The 21569-nt window shown below is 35.7% G+C and overlaps 1 protein-coding gene across 2 annotated transcripts in view; it reads right to left on the reverse strand.

Annotated features, from left to right (window-relative positions):
* Positions 1-4978: 4978 nt before the first annotated feature.
* Positions 4979-21569, reverse strand: part of KHDRBS3 (KH RNA binding domain containing, signal transduction associated 3) — a 90452-nt gene continuing 73861 nt past the window's right edge. Inside the window, exons 8-11 of one of the 2 annotated variants that reach the window (XR_010719340.1) lie at positions 12548-12606; positions 9052-9201; positions 7622-7678; positions 4979-5693 (exon numbers count right to left, since the gene is read on the reverse strand). Coding sequence is in view for 1 of the 2 variants with exons in the window: in XM_066175561.1 (XP_066031658.1) it covers positions 9110-9201; positions 12548-12606 (151 nt within the window). In the remaining variant the exon portion in view is untranslated. Of the gene's footprint in view, positions 5694-7621; positions 7679-8592; positions 9202-12547; positions 12607-21569 lie in introns of those variants that run through there. The other variant, XM_066175561.1, reaches the window with a different exon arrangement.

The raw sequence follows: 21569 nt of genomic DNA on the forward strand, positions 1-21569 counted from the left end.
GCCTTCTGTTAGTTAAAAAAGTAGATGGTGTCTTTTAAAAAGTGTGCTTTGTGAGGTTACCACAACAATACCTAGAATTTCTAGGTGCAGCCTGCATGAGGAACAAGAGTTGTGTTGGTGTGTCAGCACTAGTAAATAACAACTGATATCCCTTTCAGTTTGCAAAGATAGTACATAGATTACACAGACAGAAATGGAGAATTCACCCCTGTGAATAAAAAGAATTTTGATCATCTTAACTCTCACACATTATTAGTCTGAAAGTCAGTTAAAGAAAGTAACAGCGAGAATTATTATACAACAATCATTGATCCATGACTCTCAAGCTCAGACACAGTTATTAGATCATCCGGTCTAGCTGCTACATAGGAAAAACAAGAGAAGCCCATTCTTTTCATATAGCTTGATGCTGTGGCTAATCACTCTCATTTGAGTCTAATTTCTCATTTAAGACTGCAGGGTTTTTACTCAGCATTAGTTCTTACTTTTTTTCACTACTAGATTAGAGTAATTTAGTATGTGTTATTTTCTCCCTGTGCGAGCAATTACAAACCATAATCAAGCTTTTTTAGTCTCTCACAGTAAGATACCACCTTCTGTCCTTTGAATTATTTTTCTGAAGGGCCCTTACCAAAACCATTAAATTATGTACACATGCCTATAAATATTATTCAGTACACAAAGTGACCTTTCAAAGGAATATTGATTGTGGCATTTATGAAAGTTATATGCTTATATCTTTGAAGTGTATCACCAAAAATTAGTGCTGCTGTTCCTACCATGTGAGGAATTTCAATGCCATGCCAGTTACATATAGGCAGAAAAAAAAAAAAATCAGCAGCTATTGCATGGCTCCACAAACTAGCTTAGGGAAGATATGCTCTGGAACATGGTGGTTTTCCTCTTCTGTTCCAGATTTTGAGATCCAAATTGTCTTTTAGTATTTAGCTTTATTTTTAACAACCACTTCTCAGTTTCCTGTTGTGTAGTATGCTTATATATTTTTTTTAATTTTCATTTCCTCAAGTCCATAATTAGTCTAATAAGGTAAATGCATTTCACGGCCACCACCATCAAACACACCACAGAACTTTGCTACAATCCCTTATGCATTCATCCTGTAGCTCATTCAGTAGAACTGCCTGAGGATCAGCTCTGTTTTCTTGACTTAATTGTGTCAGTCTTAGAGTGATCCTATTTCTGATGGTAAAAAAAAAAAAAAAAAAAAAAAAAAAAAAAAGTCTTAAAGTGAATAACCAAAAAAACTACATACACTTTTCTTATTAGTAAGCCGTATGAGAAAATCATCACTGAAGTATTTTAAATATCTAAGGGAATTTTCTATTTGAACTATTTGAAGTTAGAGCCTCAAGTACTGTAAAATAGTGAAACTGTTCGTGGTATATACTCTAATTTTGAATTTTGAAAGCAGGTTACTGCAGTCTTATTAGTTGCTTATAATTGATTGGCTCAGTTGGTCAGAGCATGGTGCTGGTAACACCAAAGTTGTGGGGTCAGCCCCTGTATGGGCCATTTACTTAATAGCTGGACTTGATGATCCTTGTGGGTCCCTTCCAACTCTCTTTCCGTGAATCTGTAAACTTCTACTAAAAAGATTAAGGTCAACTTTCAAATGTAGATAATTCTGTTAATCAACATTAGTCACATCATTTCCAGTATGCATGCAGACAGATGTCTATATAGTCTTCTCATTTGATTTCAAACTCTAATTAACTATCCTGAAAGGCTTATCGAAATTTCTAAACAGTAAATATTTATATTGTAATATAAATGTTTTAGCAAAATGATTTAGCAAAAGCCCAGAATCCATGAATGGAGGTTTAGCAGTGTAATCCCATAGCAGTCTCACTACCTGAAGCAAGAGCATCTTCATCCATGGACTTTTGAACTGGTAATTGCACTATCAGAAGAATTAACTCAAGGACAAATGTATTTTCCTTTTCTAAAATTTTATTTTTTTTTAATAACCTAATAAGAGTAGTTAATTCTGAGATGGAGTCTATACATATTTTCTTTCAGTAAGAAAGAGAACAGCTACCTCCAAGCTAAGAAACTTCAACTCTTAATAGAGGAACAAAAAACCAAGGCAGATATTCAAATTAATAAAAAAGTGTTTCATCCTGCTGAGATGTTTGGGACATCAGGACCTTTGTGTTGATCTTCATAACCAGATCAAAAGCAAGAGCACAAGTTACCACTGACTCTTTTGCCATTGAAGATAAAAAACTTGAGTCAGCATTTGCAGCAATTTACTATGTTTTGTCTAAGGGAGAAAAGAACCACTCTGTGGAGGTCAGTGAAAAAACGCCAGAACTTCCCATTATCTTCACAAAGAGATCAGAATTTCACTTCGGGCGAAAACGTTTTTTAACTTCCAAATTTCAGTAACAACATAAAGATAAAATTATTTAAGTTATTTTATTGCAAATGGTTCTAAGCATAAAGAATGGGTTTAGTATTTAGCTTTGCAAAAGCAGAAACTGTAAGTACTGATTTATATTTGATTTTTCTCTTGGTAATAAGATTAGAATCTTGTTTTGTCAGGACTTCTGGCTCAGCGGCTATCTTGAAAGAGCATTAGTTTTTTTGATTACTGTATATATAGACTTCTGATAAATTTTGCCAAAAAACCTTTACTAAATATATTTTAAGTTCATATTTTTCAAGTACATCTTTGACCAAAAAGTGAAAGTGTCCATTAAGCCTATTTCCTAATGTCCTATTTTTAGGAGTGTCGACATCTCACACTTTTTTAATACCTTCCCACTGATGAGAAAAAGGACCTAATAAAGAACTATGCAGCAAAGGAGCTTTATTTCGGCCCTTGGCTACAGCTTAAACATCTTTTAAATCCAGGTTTGCCAGAGATGTTCTCTTGACTTGCAATCCTGTGGAAAGCCTGCCTGAAGACAAGGGTCAATACACAATGAAGTATCTGAGGCTGCAAAAACCCAAACATTTATCTTCACAATATCTGCTTTAATACTAAATACCTTCAATAATTTTCATTACCAAAGGGGCTTTTCTTCCCATTAAACAAATGCAGCTGCCTTAGACAAAACCGCTGAGCTTGTGAAAGTAATTCTCAGCTCCTTCATCCAATTAGTGTTTTTCATAAAGTTATAAAGTCAAAGATATTTGGATTCTTGGTGTGCATTTACTGCAGCTGCCAGCAATGTTAGTGTTCTTGGACATTGGCATCCTGGAAATTCTTCTACAAATTTGGCCTTTTAGTACGCATTTGTGAACTTACTACAGAAATCCAATTATAACAGCTGAAATAGCTTTAAAAACATTGCAAAATTCTGTGTGGGGAAATTGGAACAGAACCACTCAAGAACAGATTTAATTTTATTTATACCAAATCATTATATATGCATTTGAAGTTGAGCTTTGCATTCTGATCTTTAAATTTTCAGTTCCTTCATTACTAGAAGGATGAAGTTACAACATGGAATGTATGTTCTTCAACATCACCTAGAATAGTGTCTGACCTCAAAGTATGTTCTAATTCATAGTCATGGAACAAACATCCTTTCATAGGTTTATTATGTACCTCAAAGTGGGGTCATCCTCAAAAGAGCAGACACAATGGGAAAGGCTGTGATGTAGACTGGACAAGTCATTTGAAGCAGCAGGCTGATGTCCTTCCTCAAAACCTTTGAAGTACATGGATGTCACCTAGAACTGGCACCTGGGAACAGAGCATCAGGACTGTCCACAGTGTAGCATCACTGAGGCAGCACAAGGCTGCACTGCACATGTACTCTTGAAGTGAGTGACAAATGAAATCCAGATTTCACTAAAAACACAATCACAAGAACTTAGATTTTTACCTAGTGATGATAAAACCCAGCAGAAACAGAGACACAGAATCAGAGAATGGTTTGGGTGGGAAGGGCTTGAAGTCCAGGCTGCAAAGGCTGGAGACAGCCAGTCCTTAAACTCTTAGTGAAACAAAGCAAAGTACTTGTAACCCCAACAGCTGGATGGCCATAGCCAGACCACTTTGACCACACCCCATGGCTCCTGTTAGGCCTCTCAGCAACCAGACAAGACCCCAGGAAAACCACATTTGCTAGATAGCCTTGATAGTCACATGGTAAGTCATACTACCAAAATATTTTCGCATTGCCATTAAGCAGCCCCGTTGTTCGTGACTCCAGAGTGGAAAGTGGTACTTCACTATTGGAGTAGTTCATAGCACTTCTCAAATGAGCTTGTGCTAGTAGTCCTGTCCAAATTACAAAAAGTGAAATTGCATTCTGCTTATCTAAATTCCCCACACAGTATCTAGATAGAGTTTTTATACTTGGTCAGGTGCTGCTCCACACCAGAGGGTCCTGCCTGTCAGTCGGAAGGAATCATCATTATACATCTCTTGTGCTTATTCAAACAAGTTTTTTTCTAGATTTTGCTTTCATATATTTAGATAATTACTATTGCTGGCTGTAGAAAACAGTTTAGAAATGCACTTTTAGTACAGTGAGAGATGAAGGCAGGGAAAACCACTTCAGATGGTGAGATTAACTGACAAAATCACCTTAAATATTCAGAGGTTAAAAATACAGACTTTTCAATGGTCAGTTTCCTAAATCTATTAAAAACTGCCTTACTCAAGATAATTTGATTGGTGCCACAGTTAATAGGAAATCTTATTTTTATACACACCCTCACAACTTCAAAGCTATTTTTCAGTAGTCAGTATATGGAATTAGAAGTTATGAAAACCTGTTGAAGAGGCAGTATTTGGTGTGAAACTGTCAACTGGTATTGTTTATGTTCAAAACAGCAACAACACAGAACCAAAATATGCTTTGGTTGGCAATAAATTGAGATTCAGTAAAGAAAATGCATCTGATGGAACCATAATTGATGAATGGGGCACACAGGCTCTGCAAGCAGTATTTATAAAAAAGAACACAAGAAAATAAATTATCAGAACTTTATTTTTTTTTACAAATTATCACAATCACAATTAATATAAAACAAAAAGCACTGAGGAAACATGACTGTTGGATACAAGATTTATCAAGGTGTAAAAGCCTCATCCAAGACTCTACTACTAGAAAACCTGTGACTGTATTAGAGAAAAGATTTCTATGCATCAAACACCAAGTGAAAGAGAATAAGCAGCATAGTATAATTGACAGGGATTAAACACCTTGTTATACAAGTTTTTGGAGGAAATGGAAGTTGAAGCATTTTTTCTACTCAAGAGTCTTGTCTGGAGCAGACTTGTTTACAATTAGCTATTAATAAAAGCTTCAGCAGAAAACATCAACCTTCATTGTAACTTATCCATGTCGTTCATACATTAGACAAGCTATTTCCAAAAGCTTTTAAGTTCTAGTCATGAGACTTCACACACTCTCTTACACTTGCTGCATAAGGCTAACAAGAGTCACTAAAGAATGGGAGGTTGCGTTATTGCTTTGTAACAGGAACTTAGATGGAAATTCTTTATTGAGCTCCAAATAAAACACTGTTGCATCACTATACAGTTAAGAGTTTCAATATACAATTATTTTAAAAAGTGTATGCTGTTATACACTTTAAGGCTTTCATACAAGAAATGCTGAGCAGGATTTGGATACTCGGTCTCATCAGTGTCTGAGCACACAGCTAAGTCCAGTGCTCTAAACAGTCCATAATTAACATGGCAGAAGTTCCTGAAAAAGACCAAAATACACTTTATTGGTATATATCTTGAGACTAGAGATCATGAATTTTCTAAAGCCTGTCAGACTGTACGTAGAGGCACCAGACAATTATGCATATAATAAGTGTATGTAGATCTAGGCAAGCACTGCAGAAACTGCTATCACTGAAATTCAGTGGGAATTTTATAAAAAGATTCAATAAAGGCAAATTATTGATATGACTAATTATGACCATGAACACTACTTTTTTGACCAGTAACATACAGTAACAGTCCAGTGTCAGAGTGCAAGAATCTATTAGAATGAAAACAAACTTCTAAGTTTGTCACAATCAAAGAAAGGCTGCCTTCGACATTCGTTTTCTTTCATGTTAAGACCTTTTAAGATTATTTATCCCTCTGCTCAAAATCAAATGAATTTAAGACACTACTCAACAGAAAAAAAAAATACAAGAGAAATGCAATAGTAGAACAATGCTAGTGCATGTTATTTGAGGAAATGCCAAGATAAATTTTGCACTGCAAAAGTATAGTTTTGAAGAATATCCAATACCATTTGTTTGAACTGATGTAGCTTATTGTGCACACACAGGACATGAGAATTGATACTACTTTTTTTTTTGAAGAGGCATGGAAACACATTTTCTTAGGAGAAGTAAGGCATATCAATGTAGAGCATTGGACGAAGGAAGACTTAATTCATATGGTAATCATTTAGTGGTGCACTTAGAGCCAGCCTCTATTATCAGCCTCTATTACTGGAGGCAGTAAGAAAATATGGTATAGCATTAAATAAAAGAGTTGGATAAACAATACAGAACACTGAATCCACTTCTGATTCACTTATTTATCTACTAGCCACCCTTGCTACTAGGTATTTTAGTTTCAACCCCTGAAGTTTTATTCTGTCTATTAAATATAATACATGATGTTTGCAGATGAACAGTTTCAATGAAATTCATCATATTATGTGATTTAAGATGTGACCAGAAGGAGAGAGTGTGCCAATTGTTATAAATATTTTTAAAAGGTATTTATATATTCAGTTTTGCCATAGCAATTCTAGCAGCTGGTATTAAATCTTTGTCCTCTGAGCCCCAAAGGGCAGAAATCTTCTTCAAGCTCTCTTACTCTTAGAGTCCTTTGATTTAAGCCCTTAAAATGCTCAAAATAGTTCTAAAGCCATTTTGTATGTACAAAAGGTTCCTTTAGCCTGTGACAGCAGCCTCTTAAATTTACTGCAGTACACAGAGGCAGTGCACCTCATGCAATATTTCACAGTATAGAGCTCTATTTATCTGAGCCTTGTCAACTAAAAGCACTGAGATCATGAGGTTAGCAGGAAGAATTACTGTTCCAAGTAGAAAAAAATCTCTTTTATTTAAAATATACACCATCTGAGCCTAAATACAATTAAATTATTTTTACTTCATATATTGAATTGACCAGAAACAGTAGAGCCAGCTATTCTTTAGCTAATGTTTCTTAATGGATTTGTTTTCCTTCAATTAATGCCAGAAATCAGTTCGCTACTTGTGCAGAAATGCTTGACTTTGAAAATTAGTTTACAAAATGTATTTTTCATATTTTAGACATGTTTGTTGACCAGATTAGAGCTTTAAATTCCTTTTTGAAAACTACAAGCATCAAATTACATTTGGTTTCTTCAGCTTCCTCTGTCCAATCAAATACTTAATTGTTTGAGATGCTGTCAAAGCTATGCACACCCTTCACACCCTTCAAGAAAGTGCCAGGGGGTGTGTCCACACATTGTGACACCTTAAGGTCCTGATTAATGAAAGTTTAAAACTATTACTTTTCCTACCAGAATTGAACACAGACAGTGACACCTAACTTAAAGTTTTGGGCAGAATTAAGGGCCTGATCAAAAGTTCCATTACCTATCTAGTAATTTCACAGATGAGTAAAGATACCTACCAAAGCATCAGAAGATTAGGGTTTTTGTTCTCTTGGCTGTCCAAGGAGGTGAGTTTCCTGACAAGAGAAAAAAAAGAGATGTTTTTACTAAATTTCAAAGAATTTCAAATAAAAATTAAAGAAAACAATGTAAATCAAACTACAATTAATAGAAACAATGCTTAAAAAAAGCTTTAGAAAACATTTGCAATGTTTAAGTTACTAGAATTTATGGAAAAACAAAATATTACAAACTATTGGTTATGAGGTTTTACAGTTGTTTAATAGGGAATAGTTTGTCCAAATTTAACTAGCTAAGCTAAGGCTTTTTAGATGACTAATACAAATTAAACGTTTTAAAATGAGAATTTAGGTGTCCTCACAAGTCTTTCCTACATTCTAAAATGAAACTTTCTAAGTCGTAGCCTCCCTGTTTTTAGTGGTTATATTAAGATAACTTAAGTGAGATTAAAATCTTATTTGATTTATTTACCTTTGCAAATGAAGACCGTTTTAAGGGTTACACATCCTCTGCCTCTGACGAAAGCGACCTCAATTAGTCAAGTCAGAAAGTCTTTAAAAGCTTTGTGTTTATTGCTTCCAGCACGGAGCGAGGTGGTCATTAAGGTACCAAAATTCTCATAAAAATTCCAAAGTTGCACTAGTGAAAAAATGCTCAACAAGGTGAAAACTAGTCACATCTTTTTCCAGAAAATTCATTAGCTATTTTAAACAATTTTTTAACAAAAGTATTTTGATTTAATGTGGCACTCAAGAAGATCCATACCATTTGGATATTTTAAACAGCATTTATATCTACTGTGAGTATATAGAGAGATACATTTAGGTTTAAACCATTTTTTTAAAAGAAGTTGCACAATGTTTAATATGAGCCTTTTATGCTGACCACTGTTAAACAATTCTCCCTGTTTACTACTATTTATGAAGTTTTATTATAAGATAAAGCATAAAATTAATCTCACACACACTGATTTTCTTTCAAAAGTTTATTTAGTATCAAGCAAGGGTAAAACTTTGCTTAACACTACAGAACATTTCAAGACTTGAGTTACAAAATACCACATTATTCGCATTTGTAGTTTGCTTCCCTTTTTACGCATGTTTGCAAAGAGAAAATCTAGCAAATGGCTGAAAATAAAAGCTAAAAACTAAATTGTTGAAAACCTTTAAAATAAAAGGTTACGCTTATGTTAAAAAGAATGGACTAACGTATTTAGTAAACCTATTTTTTGTTTAACACTAGTTAATCAAAAGTTATTTTTTGATCACCTATTTTTTCAAACACAGTTTGGAAATAACAAAGTTCCTTGTTTTACATATCTTTCTGTCCAGGTTGTTCTTTCAATAAAATGTTTTAAGTTCAGTCCATCCATTCAGATTTTTTATGCACTTTGAGTTAATAAAAAGGGATTGTTCATAGAAAAAATTACTTTGAACAGTATACAGGACTGGTGGAGATTGGATATTTCACAACATCAGACAGTACAATCAGTATCTGGCATATGGCTGGTCTCTGTAGACTCCTTTTGTTGTCCTTGCTGAAGGTGTCTTGTGTCGTGAGTTGGTCCATTCTTCTTGCCCTGCAAGGAAAGAAAATATGGTCAGAGCCCTTCCAACATTCTCAGATGCTGAACATAATTTTTATCTGTGAATCAAACAGGCACATTCTGTTTACAGAAACCAAGGTGTACAAGTCAAACACTTGAAACAAAAAATCTGGGTACAGCACATCTATCTGAGCTATCCCACAGTGATTTCTCAGCACACAGGAGCAGGGAACGTGATAGGCTAACGGCAAAAATATTTATGACTGCAGAAATTCAGCTGGACCTGCTTGTTGCAAATGCACAGAAATGTCAGCTCCTGCAGCAGACACACCAATAATTGCAATGGGATGAAATGAATGGAAGGTATGAATTATGTATAAGGAAATAAGCTGCCGTCAGAAATAAGTTTCTCTGCATCAGTGTCAATTTAGGCCTAATTCAAACATGCAAACCACGCCTCAAGTATCACCACAAACACCTGTGACTTTTAACATCCCAGGGCCAATATTCCATTTCTCTGGAGGTAAACATACACCTTCTCTGAAATGCAAGAAATAGGAGGGCAGATTTAAAAAAAAATATTAAAAGGACAAGGAACACTGGTTGTTTGAATTTTAGCTATAAAGTAAGTTTATAGAAAAGCTTGTGCTATATTTAATGGTTCATAATTCTACCACTTTTTAATGGTATTATATATTTTCAAAAAGTAGAAAAAATTATCTTTAATGGGAGTCAGAATAACTATGCCAGGCAGTTGCAAAAGGGAAAATACAGGATTAAACAGAGTATAAGGAAACAGTACTTAGGTGCACTTTAATGATGCAACCAGTTCAGAGTACTGTGTCACATCTGGGAGAACAAAATAAAAAAAGGCAGCATCAAAAAAAATAATCCCCAAAAGTAAACACACCTTAAAACAGTGTATGTGTTTCCATACTTATTTTTGCAGAACTGCCCTGCCCTAAACAGACAGGTGCTTCAATGAACCCAATGCAATCCAAAAAGTAAAGGCAGAATCCAAATTTATGGTGGAACAAAATGTAGACATCACTGTCTTTCTAGTCAATTAAAAAAAAAACAAAAAACAACCCACAAAACACAACCAAAAAAACAAAACAAAATAAACCAAAAACAAAACCTCAACCCCTGCACTTTGAATGCTGAGGTAACTTGCTCTGACATGAGATATCTGAAATTAGATGACAAGGATTCCATATGTCAAGGGTTCAGTTTCACAATCCCTTCACAGAAGCCTCATCCTAACTACTTTTTAGTAATGTAGGTGGCTGCCTGCAGAGTCCAGGCTATAAATCATACCCAGGTGGTCACGACAATTGCCTAGGAGGTAAAAGGAACAAGTTCAAATTTTGTGTAAGGCTGAAAGAATTAAACTTTCACCTCAGGCAATTTCCACGGGCATTTGGTAACAACCTCTTGTGCTTCTTCATCACACAGAAAGCAAGACTTACACTAAAAAAAGACCCTGACCCTAATAGTATGGGCAGCTGATTGAGGGGTCGGAATTAAAAATATCCTAGCTTTTAAACACTGCTGCAAGAATGGTTTAAATGAAAAGAGAAGTCTTGGTTACATTTTAAGGGGAATACTTGCTCTTTTTCAAGCAGTTGATCAAATCAGCAGGGCAAAGAGTTATGTTACTCAGATTAATTTTGGTGCTGTTCTCAGTTTTCATTTTGGTGTTGTTCAGGTGCTCCAAATCCTAAAAACACTGATATTCTTCCTACATCCTCTGGACTGTCACCTGAGGTTCTCAGAAAGAGTTCAGATACTTCCTGGGAATCTGAATTTCCTCCGGGTCAGCACTAGACAACTACCTGCTCACTAGGAAGTGTTACTTATTTTGAGGCATCTAATGTTCATTACATATACAGAAGATGGTTATTAATCTCTAACTCTGCTTTTAAGGTATATATGTAAGAAATAAAGTGTATGACTATTTATATGTGCAAAAAGTACAGTGGTTGCAACCCATAATCATTCTTCAAGGTATTTATAGTCTTTCTCTCAACTTGAACAAATATTCTGAGTGGCTGTGCTTTGATAAATAGAAAACCAATTTTAAATCCAAAAGCAATGAAATATCTGTATTTTCAACCTTAAATACTGCAATCAATATCTCTCCCCATCAGTCTGTCTACATTAAGCAGTTTCATACATTTTTTCCCCTATCAATTTTGCATAAATGAAATAGTCTTAGAAATATCAGGTTTATAATGGCAAACAGTTTATTTTAATGCTGAAATAAATATTTAAGCTATATATCTATCAACACCAAATGAAAGTGCTGGGGGATAGAGGAATTTCAATTGGCCTCTTCTTTTGATGAACTGTCTGTCTTTCTCCTTAAGCAAAATAATTAGTTTAAGCAGATACGTTGAGCAAACTACTGCATTAGGTGCATTTATCAAAACCTAGTTAAGGTCATTTTAGTTTCGAGTAGGAAGCACTTCCACATGGAGTTAAAGAAATAGACCTCAGAAAATTTCAAGTAGAGCTCTAAAGTCATTGAAGCATTCATTATTCAGAATCACAATTTTACAGAGGTTACTAACAACCCTCAAATGTTTGAGATTTGAGAGACCTAGATTGTATTTCTCTGATCTCTAGCCAGAGACTTAGCATTTATCCCTTAAGCATAGGTGCCTTTTAAAATGCTTTATGCTTCTAACTCGTAACAGATTTCTTTAATTAAACCTGTCACTACCACATTTCTATATTACAAAAAGAGAGAAAAGTGATCTTTACAACTGGCATATGCTTTTTGCTTCATTATGCATTGTTTTGTCTCTGTTCAGAGTAACCCACTGCCCTCATGTCTATTAGTTACCTAAAGTACTTCCCTAACCTTTACATAATGACTCCCTGCTTGATTTCCCAAGACTGATCCATGAAAATGAACTAAACCAAAAGGACCATACAAGGCTAAACCACACTCAGTTAGGCCCTAATTCAGCTGGGAGCTTCAGCAGATTCCTACCTTGTACAAAGTCTCAATGCAAACTGTACCACACCAGAAGCATTTGCTTCTGGCAGACAAAGTTCCTGGAAAAAGATCCTCCATCCCCATTTTTTTTTCTTAAATCTCATTGAATGTGACATGAAAAGGTTGTATGCATCATGATTTAAGTTTTATTTTCTCTACTTCTTTGGTTTTAGTTTCCCATGACTGCATTAGCTAACAGACCACAGAGGGCATTTTTCTCAATAAGCACATGAGGAGCTCTGTGACATCTCAGGAATCCCTGAGCAGTCATTACCTGCTGCAGGACTAAGCCTTGCCTCATGGAAATTATCCTTTCATTATGTTTTTTCTTCAAGCGTCTGCTGCTGCAGTGATTGAGCTCATAAAACCACTCACCGTAGGAGTCGTAGGTGTCTTCACTCAGTCCGTGGCCATAGTCATAGTAATCTCCTCCACTGCATGGTAAGAAAGAAAACATAAATACTTATTACAGATTCTACCTCTGAAAAGAAAGCTTGAAGGATAGAGGACATGCCCTAAGAAAGGTAAGTGTCCATGTGACAGTGACAACTGAGGTCCTCCTTGTTTATTAATTAGAAACTACATGTAATTTCATTTAGGAATATCTTTTTCATCACTCGGCTACTCATCTACATTGTAAATGTGGATGTGGGAATTTTCCATTTAAAATTACAGTTGGGAAAGTTAAAGATCTTACAAATGTTAATGAAAAAAATGGAGATGTAAGTCTTGAAGCAATCAATTTGTCTTAAAATTTCCTTTTCATTACCTATTGCTACCTAGTATTTTGCTTTTGTAGCTTCAAATTTACTGACAAGAATGCAATAAAGGGCAAACTATCTGGTGATTGGAGGTTTATACAGCTGCTGTGTGTGTACAAGTTCCAGTGTCTTCAAAACAAGACAGAACACCAATATAAAGGCTATCCTTTTAACAGCTGTTATAAGCCAAAATCTGTAGTCATTAGGATTCAACAGTATGGATGAATACCATAATCACGGCCTAAAACAGTCCTCCATTTCACAATGGTTTTTATATTTGTATTAAGACCCCTGAATGGAAAGTGAAGAACAACCCTTATTACACAACATTCCATTATGCTTTTATATTTCATGCAAGTCTAGCTACGTGTAGTGTTTTACAGTTTGTAGGATATAAGAAGCAAGTGCCTAAATAGTTATTTCCTCTTCTTTCTAACCCGAGCCAGACTCATGGCTGGCAATATTTGGAAAATACTCTATGAAATTACGCTACTAGATGAATAAATTCCTGAACTTTTTATTTCCCTTAACAGAATTATTCTGCAAGGAAAGACCTTTTCATAGAATCATCTCTTGAGTGAGGAGGAAATCACTAATATATGATCACTAGCAAGTAATTACTGATATTGACAAAATGTTCCAAACATTAGATTGATTGCTAACAAAATAAACAGCAGAGTGAAAATAGACAATTTACAGCCTTAACATGAATTACCAGGTAATGCATTTATATAAAACAAACAACACATCACAATTACTTTTGAGCTGACAAGAGACTTTGTTGTGCTTGAGTTGTGTTTTAGTTTGAGTTTCTTTTTTTTTTTTAAGTTTTAAACCCCTCAAAATAATAAGGCCAGAAAAAAAGACAGTTATGGTGTGGGCAAATGCATATTTCAAAAACCTGGATGAATATTTTTATTGCTGGTATAATGCTTCCCAAATAAAAACTTAAACAACTGCACGTAGAAGACCCACAAAGAATTATCTCTACAAAACCTTTTCTCTATGGTTTCTCAGGTGATGAGGGCCCCAGAATAAGGGTAAAGTTTGAATAAGTAGTATTTTTTCCCTGCAGCAGCCAGTAACAGAAGTCTATTCTGACGATGAATTGGAAACTGACATTCACTATCCTTCCACATAGCACTTATTTGAGACTGTGATTGAGTTTAGAAATCCAAAGCAGCTGAGCTCCATCCCTGTATCTGTCAATCCTGTCGGAATGACTTTGTGGGGTCTCACTTCATAGATCTAATATATCTATTAAAAAAAAAAACAAACCTCATTTTACAGCACACAAACTGCAAAACAAATAAACATTAGAAAGGAAGGAACCTTTCACTTACACTGAAAGTGTACCACAACTCATCTTTATTAACAGACAAACCCTTCAAAATCAATAATCTGTCTGAAAAGTACAAGGTATGATGGGAAGTAAACTTGCCCAGTGCAATTCAGTACTCCCTGTTCTACTTCATTCATATTCTATGAATAATGCTAACATTCTCCAGTCAACTCTGTGTTAAACAAACCCAAAGCTCCAGATAAGAAAACCTCAATACCCAAAGAAAAGGGTACATACAGATGGTTGTAAGGTCTGGGTGAAAAAAAACAAACAAACAAAAAAAACCCCCCAAAAAATTGTTTCAATCTGAATATTCCACGGCGTTCACAACCGAGACTCATGCTAATGGGGTTTTTTGAGCTTTTTAGAATTACAGAAAATTCTAGTACTGTATATGAACTTACAGGTTATAGAATTGTATTTTGTTTCAAAGCAACTACCTGCAAAAAGCAAACTTATTCAAAGCACCCTAGAGCAACACTAAACTTCTAAATTGTACATTTTAACTCATTAACTGCAATAACTGAGATAGTTGAATTAATTTCTGCTGCTTACTTAAAACTTAAATAGCTACAATAAATAATTCTTCCTGCGGACTGAAGATATGATATACATTTTTGCTTTAAAATAATCCTTTACGGTTAGACTCTTTTATATATATTCCCTGACATCTCAGCAGTCTGACTAAATACTATTAAACTTTTTATTTCCCTTAATGGATTTATTTTGCAAGGAAAGGTTTTTTCATAGAATCACAGAAAGGCTTGGGTTGGAAGGGACCAGAAACATCACGTAATTCCATGGGCAGGGAAAACTTCCACTAACCAGGTAGCTCAGCTTGCTCCTCTTCCTTTCATTTTGACTCATAGAAAGGAAAAAAAAAACCCCACAAATTTAGTTAATTTTCTTCTTTATCTCATGTGACTCCCTCCTTTCACAAAAAAAGGAGAAAACATGACATGCATTCTTCCCTTTTTAACCCAACAAGACTAGACACGGATTGTTCTTGGAGTTCTTTTGTTTTCAGATGCGAATTGTCTTCATGAAACCACTTTCTTTATTTTTCCTCATTACCTATGCATCTACTTTTCTGGATAAATAACTGGATTACATGCTATATCTGCCCGAGTTGTCTAGCAACTTCCTAACCATCAAGTAAATGGCACAAGTGCAATTAACACTGGAGTATCTGCCGTGATTCAGATCTTTTGTACACACAGATCTTTTGCTTATATCCCCACTTTTTAACTTCTTTTGTATTCCCATTCCAGCATAATGGCTTTGGGCTGACAAGAGAGAAGACAGATGGCAAAGAAAAATTGCTTTGATTTTCCATGTCAGCATAAAAACTTGAAACCACTTAATGCTCTGGAAGGATTAGAAAACAACAATAAATTTAAGTACGTTGTTCCTAATTGCTGAGGGCTGAGAAGTAATCCTACAGTGTTCAGAGGAAGTGTAAATGAGGCTTAAATGGTGTAAGTAAGGCCAGGGAAAGAGCCTGTTTTCTGTGCTAAGAGAAAAAGCTTCAGATAGAAAGGAGCAAGCTCAGATTTTAGCACAGCAGCACTGATGAAGCAGAAATGCTTCTCTAAGGCTTTATTCCCTGAGGACTGGGAAGCTTCCTGCCATTTAGAAGCAGTATGAGAAGTATCTTAAAATACTTTAATTTAGAGGTATTCAACATAAGCCTTCAAAGACCCTATGAAAAGTGACCTCAATTTCTCAGGCTTTTCTACTAAGCTGATCTGTTTCTGAAAATATCTTGATGAACTGTAATAGAACAAATGTTTATAAAAACCAAATAGGAGTAACTGGTCTTGATATGATGGTGAAGCCTTTAGGAACTTTACCTTTTATACTTTATTAGGTTATTCTGCCTAGACATACTGCAATATTCTCTTAGGGCAAGTATCAACCAAACAGTAGTTTCAACCTGACTGTCGTGGGTCCCTCACTACAAGACAGACATTGAGGTGCCAGAGTGTGTCCAGAAAAGGACAGCAGAGCTGGGAAGGGTCTGGAAAGTCAGTCCTGCGAGGGGCAGCAGAGGGAGATGGGTGTGTTTAGCTATAAGCCTGGAGAAAAGGAGGCTCAGGGGAGACTTTATTGCTCCCTACCAAGCCCTGAAAGGAGATTTTTCCAGGGACGGTTGGTCTCTTCTCCCAGGCAACTAAAGACAGGATGAGAAGAAACAGTCTCAAGATGTACCAGGGAGAATCAGGTTGGACAACAGTTAGAATTTCTTCACTGCAAGGGTGGTTAGGCCTTGGAATCAACTGCTGAGGGAGTTGGTGGAGCCACCATCCCCAGAAGTGTTCAGGAAATGTCTCGATGTGGCACTGAGAGCTGAGGTTTAGTTCACAAGGTGGTGTTTGGTCAAAGATTGGACTTGTCTTGGGATGTCTTGTCCAACCTTAATGACCCTGTGATTCCGTATCAGAAGAGGTCACCAGGGTATTTTTGGGACAATCCTAAAACAGGCAGATCAACCACACAGTCCAAATATACTTCCAAAAATGCACAAAGGTAGTAAAAATATATCGCACTTAATTCATGCGATTGCCACATCTCTTCATATTTGATATAGGCATCTTTTAGGAAGGCTGTCATGACATGTCTGTTTATGAAACAGAAGCAGTGTGGCAGGGAGCCTGCTTTCTGAGGGGAGATTAAAAAGTCTCTGACTGAAAGCTTCTAGTTTACTGCAAAATCCCAGACTTAAGCACTGACAAGCCTGGTATAAGCACCGAGTGATCTGAAACGGTCTTTGGCTTCTGATGAAAAAAAGCCTTGGCCAACAGTTCAGCTTCCACAGTAATGCTTATTAGGGAAAAACTGACCAAAGTTTTGGCTTTTTCTTTTTCACGCGAGTATCACAAGTAATTTTGATCCCTTCAGGCAGAAACCAGGGCAGTTTCAGAAAGTGACATTAAAACCCTTGCAAACACCAAGGTTTCCTTTTGCTAAGGGAAGCTCCAACAAACACTACCCTTTGTGCTTCCACCCAGAGTTGCACAGAACAAAACAGAAAAAGCAAATGAGGATCTCTCTAGAAACAGTTCTTCTATGATAGACCTTCACTGATATGATCACATCTGAAGGGACCTCTTCCATAAGGATAAGCCTCTTTCCACCATTCCTGTCAGATCATCATGCTCAGCTACTTCTGATAACAAAAAGCTGCTGTCAACAGCAAACAGGAAGAATGCCCAAGACAACAATCCCTGCAGTGAAGCTTCTCATAACTCCATAATGTCTTGAACACTGAGTAGCTGTTCTCAGTGACTCTGGGGATCACTAGAACACCCTATTCTGGAACTCAGCTTACATCAGGACAGCAGAAATCCAGAGTATCAAGAGGAGACCCACGTCTTTTCTTACATTTTGAAGATAGATTTTTACTAATACGTAGTTCTGCTGCTACTTAGTAGAGATTTCTTTAGTACATATTTTTATCCCTGAAGCTCAGTTTATGTCTGTCAAACAGATAGTGACCTCACAAACAACTGAGACCCCTACATAAATGCTTTATAAAATACAGAAAAATGACACAATCTTCCTTGAATTATAGCCTATTGTACTCTCAAATGGATCATACAAAAAGCAGATCTATTACCTGTTATCCTAAAAGGGGACCAGAGTGCCTTCTCAAGGATCCCCACTATTTAGGAATTACTTTCTTGTGGCAGAAATGAGAAATCTCACTTCTGAATAGTGAAATGTCCTCAGAGGCATCTACATTCTGGTACTACCTACAAGCCATAGACCTATCTATGTATTTCTAGCAGAAGTCTACAGATGCCTAGAGCAGTTTTACATCTGAAATGCCCAGTTATTGCTGTCTCAACTGAATTAGTCTTTCCCCACCCATATTCTCATGTGGCACATCTCTAAACAGGGAAGGAAAATGGCAATTAAAAGAGGTGAGTGAAGCACATGGTATAAATAAGTTTTCTCAGGAACAGGAACAGCAGCAGCAGGAGCTACAGCTTTACCTTGAAACTATGAATAGAACACAGCAACAGTACATCCCCAATCATGAGAAATGCTAACCATATCAATGCCAAAATTTTCCACATTAACTAAGAAAGTACCAGCTAAAAAACTAAAAACTCAGGTTGTGTAAATTCAGCATTTTGGTTTGGCTGGTGAATTAGAACCAAACCCCAGACACCCAACACCTTTGCAAAGCATGTTGAGAACTGCTACCAGAGGAAGCTAAACTTGGAAGTCTTTAACTATTCAGGTGTGTACCAATCATATTTCAGCTGCTAAATGGAGAAAAAAACACATGATACAACATTAACCTCAGAAAAAGATGTTTTCTTCCCTCTCTCTCCAAACAGACAAGATTACTCCAGGCAGTAGAAGCAGCAGAGAACAGTGAAGATCTGAAAGATACCAGTCAAAAATCCTTAGACTATTCACTGCAATACTGGAAAGATCTGGGATGTTATTCCAGATACCTCTTGATTATCCCCCAAGTTCTGCATATGTTGTTAGAGATCCAAAATGATGTCACTTGTCACAGACCGGAGTACAAGACAACACTGCGTCTAACACATTGTCCTCAAAAAGTGCACAAGTTGCTTGTCACCATTCCATCATCACAAATACTGCTCCAGAAGATATACATCATACCTTATCTTTTTAATTTACTGAAGGAACAGTACAACTTTCAATTTTTTTCAAAGTTTTGTACAACTTTCATACTTTCTAAAAATTTGGGGCCTTACCAGTTGAAATTTAAGAACATTTGAGAGAAAAGGCATCATTCCATCCTGGTTTTATATAATTTTAAAACATTTAAAGTGCCATCAAGGAATATATTTGGTAAAAGAAAGGTTAATTGTTTTCAGGGATGCATAATCATAAGCTTTACCATGTTCAAGATCTCTCCAGTCCTTCCCTAACATGCTTTGCACCAGCAGAGTCCAAACCTTGTCTTTCCAAGTACAGTAAGGCAGGACTCCTCTTCCTCCTAAGGACAATTCAATCCATTTAAGTGCAGAGTCATTTCCTGGCCTCATATGAACTCCACTACTTCTATCCATACAGGTTTCAGGTGCTTTACATACAGCACTCATGATACATCAAGACAAATGTGCTTATGATGGTTACTACTACATTATTTTTTACCATCTATACCTCAAATATATCAAAATTATGCTTAAAAGCACAATTTACAGCCCTTAATACTTCTATTGAAATAAAATACAAGGACAAACAATTAAGACCATTATAAAGTTTTCCTGCAACCATCTCCAATTTTTAAGTTGCTCAATTAAGTAGGTATTTTTTCACCTAAAAAAGCATGATTTTTCTTCCCTTGAAAAGCAAACTGAATACAGGGCGCTCAGAGAGAAAATTGCAACTTTCAATTACTGCTAGTAAGCAGCCAGAGTGTGTTGACGGTCAAGCAGAAAAAGAGTGTCAAATCTTTATCTACAAAAACATGCTCTGTGACAAAAATATGTTCTGAGCTGATGCACCCTGATTTCTCATTCAGCTAATGGGCACTGGCTTCCCAGTGAAGTTCCTTCTTCACCCCACACCAGGCGAAAAAAAAAATTCCCTATATATCTATGTATCTATATGTCATTCTCTAGTCTGCAAATGTGAATTTAAGATGTCTTTTCTCTAGTCTGGAGAGACTATGTAGTCTCTTTTCCTTATCTTTGAATCTCTTATTTAAACTGCTGGAAAGTTAATTATAATGTGAGATGTTTGAGAAGTCCTTTCTAAATGAATAACTTTAATTTGTAAGATTGATTATCCATGTTCTGCCTGTAAAGCCCATATATCCAGCACCATTTCTTCAGCATCCTGCTGATACCTGGCAACTGGATATTCTCCCTTTCTCTTTGTTACCTCCATCCTCCAAGCCTAAAGAACCTTATTTTTTAAACACACTGTAATTAATTTGAAGCCTTCATATAATTAAGATTTTTTTAACTGTTACTGATTCCACAAGTTACACTAACAGGTACAATACAGCACTTCATGTTAATGAATTTTTTTTTTCCTATTTTGGACTTGGAAGATCCACTTTGACCTTTTCCTTCCTCGTGTTTTCACTTGTGCAATCAGTCAAGGAAAAAAAATTAAAATTCCTACCAACTACTAATCCTATTTAATTATACTGTGGAATTCAATTACCCAGTTAAAGATGCTGTAAAATCACCTAAGTAAAATTAAACCAATCATGAAAATTTAATACAATTTTATGAAATAATGAATTTTCTCGATTCCTCAATACTTGTAATTTGATGTTACTACTTTTTGTACTACTATAACACCTCTATATTAGTTTTCTCTAGCAGTTTTCTAAATTTATTTTCAAATGCATTTTTACTGGTTTCCTAAAGATGGAGGCACACAGTAAAATTTAATAGCAAAATCATGAAAAACCAAACAAATTTTATTGATTATAATTAGTACAGATGAAGAGTAATCCTGACATTTATTAAACAGTGAAGCCATCTACCAGTATCACCATGAGGATTCAAAAAACCTCTTTCAGTTTTATGAGTATACCATGAGATATTCTTGTGTTTTTTCCATCATTACAGCTGAATCATCTTAGTCTCATTTTTTTTACTGACATTTCAGACAGGATTCTGTAAATCAACTAAAAAAATTAAAATACACTAGATTCACAATTAAAACCATGCTACTGAGGCACTCCTAAATAGCTAACCTTGTCACATCCCAACATGTAATTAAAAAGAAAACATCTATCTAAACCTGAAAAATTAGATCTGAAAAACCGCAGTAAATAATCTCTTTAATAATAGAAGTGCAAAAATTAAGCAGGAAACCACATGCCAGGATTTTCATTCAAAGGCTACATTAGCTTATTTATGCTAATGCTTGAAGGCATTATTTTGCAGAATTATAACCTCCAGTACACTCTGATACATACCAGGTGTTCATAAACAACAGCAACACAAAATGCCAACCCTTTGCACAATCCCCAGAAATCAAACTCCTGTAGACTAATTTGATTTTTAAGTCAAAGCATGAAATACAAACAGCTACAAGCATTAAAATGGAGAGAATTACATCTTGGAAAACTACAGTAACAGACACTCATTTGCATATAATGCATATTTATACATCCTGGAAATGCATGATTGCTGACAAACTCAACAATGCAAATTTAAAACACTGAGCATCACAAACAAACTGTTAGCAATTAACTTTCAAATACCAGTAGCAACATCTCCATAAGCCAATTTCAAATCCATATGCTCAGCTCTTCATGAAAATCCTCCTATTAAACAGGAAT

This window comes from Chamaea fasciata, unplaced genomic scaffold (genome assembly GCF_029207755.1).
Source record: "Chamaea fasciata isolate MVZ Bird 193981 ecotype frontalis unplaced genomic scaffold, bChaFas1.0.hap1 SCAF_1, whole genome shotgun sequence".
NCBI classification, from domain to species: domain Eukaryota; kingdom Metazoa; phylum Chordata; class Aves; order Passeriformes; family Sylviidae; genus Chamaea; species Chamaea fasciata.